Source organism: Musa acuminata, chromosome BXJ1-1 (assembly GCF_036884655.1).
Source record: "Musa acuminata AAA Group cultivar baxijiao chromosome BXJ1-1, Cavendish_Baxijiao_AAA, whole genome shotgun sequence".
NCBI lineage: Eukaryota > Viridiplantae > Streptophyta > Magnoliopsida > Zingiberales > Musaceae > Musa > Musa acuminata.
In genome coordinates this window covers 21,474,804-21,480,605 of record NC_088327.1, presented here as the reverse complement: position 1 = coordinate 21,480,605, position 5,802 = coordinate 21,474,804, and the positions used below count along the sequence as shown (strand labels likewise).

The 5,802-nt window shown below is 40.0% G+C and overlaps 1 protein-coding gene across 1 annotated transcript; it reads left to right on the top strand.

Moving 5' to 3' along the window:
• The first annotated feature begins 533 nt into the window (after positions 1-533).
• On the top strand, positions 534-4,645 carry LOC135677225 (vicilin-like seed storage protein At2g18540). Its single transcript, XM_065189298.1, has 2 exons — positions 534-2,211; positions 4,345-4,645. Exon 1 carries the CDS (start codon positions 1,163-1,165, stop codon positions 2,063-2,065), a length of 903 nt encoding a protein of 300 aa, XP_065045370.1. The 5' UTR covers positions 534-1,162; the 3' UTR covers positions 2,066-2,211; positions 4,345-4,645.
• Positions 4,646-5,802: the final 1,157 nt, after the last annotated feature.

Sequence of the window (5,802 nt, the reverse complement as noted above, 5' to 3'; positions counted from 1 at the left end):
CTCATTACCAACTCTTCTTGATATTCCTTATGTGATGATATGAATACATGAAATATTCATTAATTTATTTTGATGTATACAAATGAAAAGTTATGATCATGCATGGTAAGATATAATTTGACAAAATTGATACCTTCATGATATGAAGCATTTATGATTTGCAATGATGCATGCAATACTTGAGCTTTTTAATTATGATGTGATGTATTGCATATGATGTGAATCATGATTTAAAATGCTATGAGTTGTTGCTAAAATGAAGTATTATAAATGTTGATTTAATGTCATGAATGCTCTAAATGATGAATGTTTGGTATCATGATCGAAAATTGTAATATCCCTCGCTTTTAAAAATTATTAATAAAGATTTATTTATAAATCGGAGGACCTATATGTAAATATAGAAATTTCAAAGACTAAACTGTTAAGTTGTAAAAAGAAGTAAATAAAGAAAAACCGAAAATTTCGGTTTTATCCCACCACCTCCCACGCACTCTCTGTTTCTCGAAGAGAGGAGCGGTGGGGCATGAGGAGTGAAGAAAAGAAGAAGAAGAGGGAAAAGAAGAGAGGAGGAAGAAGAGAGGAAGAAGAGGGAGAAGAGAAGAAGAAGAAGTAGAGGAGGTGGCTGCAGCGAGGAGCTGTGGGGCGTGGGGAGAAGAAGAGAGGAAGAAGAGGGAGAAGAGAAGAAGAAGAAGAAGAAGAGAGGAGGATAGCTGCGGCAAGGCTGCAGCGAGGAGGTGTGTGGCTTTGGGGAGGAAAAGGGAAGAGGAGAAGAAGAGAAGGAGAAGAAGAGGGAAAAGAGAGGCAGCTGCAGCAGCCAGGGCTGTAGCACCTCTGTTTCCCGCAGGTGGAAACAGAGGAGAGGATGTGTGGGGCGTTGAGGATGAAAAGGGAAGAAGAAGAAGAAGAAGAAGAAGAAGAAGAAGAAGAAGAAGAAGAAGAAGAAGATAGCTGCGGCAAGGCTGCAGCGAGGAGATGTGTGGCCTTGGGGAGGAAAAGGGAAGAGGGGAAGAGGAGAAGAAGAAGAAGAGGAAGAGAAAGAGGTGTGATACCTCTGTTTCCTGCAGAGGAAACAGAGGAGAGGGTGTGTGTGACGCCGGGGAAGAAGGGGCTGCAGCTGCGGTGATGGCAGCTGCAGCTGGAAGGGAAGAAGAAGAGGAAGATGAGCAGGGGAGGAGGGAGAGGTTGCGGCCGTGGCTGCGGCCGCGACTGTAGCAGTTGCAGCGGGGAGAGAAGAAGAAGAAAGGAAGGAGAAGGAAGAGGAGAAGGGAAAGAAGTAGCTGCGGCTGCGGTTGTGGCAGCTGCAGCTATGGCAGGGAAAGAGGAAGAGAAAAAGGAAAGGAAGAAGAAGGGAAAGGGAAGGAGAGGAAGAAGAGAGGAAGAGGAGAAGGGGCTACGGCTGCGGCGATGGCAGCTGCAGCTGTGGCACGGAAAGAGAAAAAGGAAAGGAAGAAGAAGAGAAAGGGAAGGAGAGGAAGAAGAGAGGAAGAGGAGAAGGGGCTGCGGCTGCGGCGATGGCAGCTGCAGCTGTGGCAGGGAAAGAGAAAAAGGAAAGGAAGAAGAAGAGAAAGGGAAGGAGAGGAAGAAGAGAGGAAGAGGAGAAGGCGCTGCGGCTGCGGTGATGGCAGCTGCAGCTGTGGCTGGGAAAGAAGAGAAGGAAAGGAAGAAGAAGAGAAAGGGAAGGAGAGGAAGAAGAGAGGAAGAGAGGAAGAGGAGAAGGGGTGGCAGCTGCGGCAGTGGCAGCTGCAGTTGGAAGAGAAGTAGGAGAGGAAATAGAGTAGCAGAGGAAGAAGAGGCTGCGGTTGTGGTGGCTGCGGCCATGGCTGCGACTGCGACTGCGGCAGTTGCAGCTGGGAAAGAAAGGAAAGGAAAGGGGGAAAAAGGGGCTGCGGACGGGATTGCGGTCGCAGCGGCAGCGACTGCGTATGCAGCAGTTATGTCTGCGAGAGAAGGGAGGAAGGAAGGTAGTGCGGTGGAAGGGGCTGCGATTGTGGCAGCGGCGGCGGTTGTGGCAGCTGCGTTTGGGAAAGAAAAAGAAGGAATGAGAGTAAGAGAGAGCAGGTGACTGTGCCTCGATGTTCGACACGTGATGTAGTTACGAAGAAAGGAAGAAAACGGGAGCACAAAACGAAACAGAGAGAGGACACGGAGGAAAAGTAGAAAGATTGGACTGGCACCTTCCTTGGATATTCAGATCAAAATATTTGAAAGGCAAGTTCCCTGATCGTTTCTCCTATAATTGCTCTGATATTTCTTATTGCAAGTTCCCTGATCGTTTCTCCTATAATTGCTCTGATATTTCTTATTGCAAGTTCCCTGATCGTTTCTCCTATAATTGCTCTGATATGTCTTATTGCAAGTTCCCTGATCGTTTCTCCTATAATTGCTCTGATATGTCTTATTGCAAGTTCCCTGATCGTTCCTCCTATAATTGCTCTAATCTTTCCTATTGAAAGTATCTTGATCGTTCCTCACTGCCATTTTATCTCTACATTTGCTTTGAATATGAGGAACTTTGAATTGTTCTAGCCTTGCATTTGATATATCTCCTGTTTAGACGTAACGTTTCGAATATGTGCAACTTCTGATATTCTGACCTTTTGATACCGAGCTGCCTATAAGTCTTTGTTGGAAACTCTGATTTGTTCAAAACTGATTTCATTGGAAACTAGACTCGTAGACCTTTCTTTGATATATGGATTGAAAGATTTGAAATCCAAACACCTGTCCAGTTGTCTGTTGAATCTGACATTATGAATTCTACCAACAGAGATTTTGTTCTACGACACTTGCTTACCAAATTATTTGTAACTCTCTCTGTTGGACAGTTCAATTCATATGAAGCATGTCTTATCTGAAAGTATTATCCAATGATTATTTCTGAGTAAATTGGAGCACGTTTGATAGTTTGAATCATTTGTTCAATGTGCCTTCTGTATTCTGCCAGAAATCGAGCTTTGGTCGATTTCTCATATTCTGGATTCATTCCTTTGGAAATTGATATCCTTTAGCTTTCTTATTCAATTGAGCTTTATATTACTGCTTTGAATTCTTGTATGTTCTTGTCCTTAAAGTTATTGCATTCTTGAAAACTGTTGTGTAACGTTTATGCTATATCGTATTGACTCATATAGGCACATGTATATCCTATTGTTCCGCATTTGCTTTCGATATGTGCCTATTCCAGTTTCATTCCTTTGGACATTGAATTCATCAAATCTTCTTATTGAATTGAGTTATATGTGATTGCTTGGATTCCATATGTGCCCTTGCTTTCAATTCCTTTCAAATCTGAATATGCTTGTGAAATATTATTGCTTACTTCGGATTGACTCGTAAAGGCACATGTACGCTTCGTTGTTCCGCGTGTGCTTCCGACATATGCTACTTGTTGTTGAAACTGCCCTTTTGTACTCTGGTGTGTGGGATTGTCTGGACCTTTGCCAGAAATGGTAAAGGGTATGCGCTATTTGCCCGCTATGAGGGATATTCTGTTTGCGCTTGTTGCCCGCTACGTGGGTATGTGATTAGAGCCTGCGATGCTCTGCCGGCCCCCTTTGACTTCACCTAGACGTGGGTGGATGGAGCTCCCAGACGTGGGAGACTTTTGTCAGGTGGTCATTCAGAAATGGATGAATCACATTCTGACTGAGATCCCACTACACCCTCTATGTGTTTGATATGACATCCAGAGTTTTGGTGAGTTTGTTTCTGTTCATACTCTGGATAAGATTGATATGATTGCAACGTCAAGGACGACGTTTGAGCTCTTGTACGATATGTGTACCGATATGCTCTGAAAGGCTTCATTCCCTGATGATTTTGTTTCGAAATGTTCCATATGCCGTTGATATGCTTCGGAACATTTTATATGCCATTGATAAGCTTGATATGTTTCCTTTGCTTCTGATATGCTCCAATTACGCTGTGCTCCATTTGCTATGAACTGATATGTTCTTATATGTCCTATTTGCCATTGATATGCTCCAATTACTCTGTGCTCCATTTGCTATGAACTGATATGTTCTGAAATGTCCTATCTACCATTGATATGCTCCAAATTACTCTGTGCTCCATTTGCTATGAGCTGATTTGTTCTGAAATGTCCTATCTGCCATTGATATGTTCCAATTACTCTATGCTCCATTCGTTATGGATCAAATATGTTATGAATGACATGATACGTATGATTTGGTATCTATTAAGATGGTATCCTTGAGAATTCTGGTATTCTGCCTTGCATTATGATACCTTACTCGTTTCAAACTGTTCCTTTTGTTCTGAATATGCTTGTCACTTGCTGAGCCGTTTTTGGCTCACTCCGTTGTTATATAAACCTTTCAGGTCAGCTTGTCACTCTTCGAGATGTTTGATTTGGGCTGAGGCAGTGGATAGCTATTCAGAATTATGGGCAAGTCCTGTTGGTTGTTATGCTATTGTTGTATAAGCATATTTTGTATGTAATGAATTGTTCTGATGATCGAAATGGATATACTGTGTAAAAGTGTTAGAAGATCTCTCTTATTTGGAATTTCGGAATGTTAAGTCTAATTTATGACGATATGAACTTGTGGTGAATAGTTGGAGTTCTGATTGTATAATTTATTTAGCTTGTGGATTTATAAATGTTGTTCATGTTTGTCAAGTTGGCTTGGGTTGCCATAAATGTGAATTATCGAGTGATGTGATATATGATTATAAACTGCACAGGTTTTATGGATGTGAATATGAATAGAATGTTTTCAGTGTCCTCAAACGTTAGTTTGGATCCTGGATTGGTCTGTGACGAAAATTTTAAAAATCATGGATATTTTGAGAAGGGGCGTGACTAAAATAGTGATAAATACTTTGAAAATAAATGTTTGTATCATATTAGATGGTTTGACATATTGTGCATGATAAGCTATAAAGATGATTGAAACAATGATTGAAATAATAGGAATGATGATTTGGAATCATATAATAATGAGTTTATATGTTTTAAAAATATATATGATGATAATGATGCATGCAATGATGAAATATTCATGATAAAATAATTGTTTTGACATTCAAGACTTGAATTTTCATCAATGCTATTTATCTTTGTCATAATTTAGAAATTAAAGTAAAGGGTCTTCCCTTTTTTTTGACAATGACAAAGGGGGAGCAAAACATGCTTGAAAGCTAATTTGCTAGCTCATATAATTCAAAAAAAAGGAGAAAGAAAATAATTACACTTCTCAAAAGAAAAGGAATTGCTATCTTGAACATCACCAAGAAGTGCTATCTTACAAATCTCAAGATGCACAAATGCAAACATGCAAAATTTATAATTTTGCACATCATTAAAATTTATGATGCTTTGGTGATCATGTCTAAAATGTTATAAGATTCACTAGCTTGCATGATGTAGAACTTGCTATATTGAACATCACCAAGGAATGATATCTTGCAGAAGCAAAAAGTTAACTTGCACATGTAGCAAAACTTATATTTCAAGAAGCAAGAGTTGCTTTCTTGAACATCTCAAAATTACTAGCTTGCATGTCTTAAAATTGTAAACTTGCCATCATACTACCATGATGTCAAGCATGCTTTACCTTCATGATTGTAATTGAATATCTATAGCAAAACCTTGTCCGAATGCAAGAAAGAGTCAAATTTCATTTTCGGATTCTCTTGATCCTAACATATCAAGTTTACTCTCTTCCGAACTTAACAAGCATATGTCATATCAAGTTTAGTTCATATAATTGATTTTTGACATATGTAATCAACTAGAAAATACATCTCTCATACACATATCATGTGAAAAATATT

Coding starts and splice junctions, on each gene's coding strand:
- LOC135677225 (XM_065189298.1), top strand. CDS start 1,163: ATGAGCAGGGGAGGAGGGAGAGGTTGCGGCCGTGGCTGCGGCCGCGAC.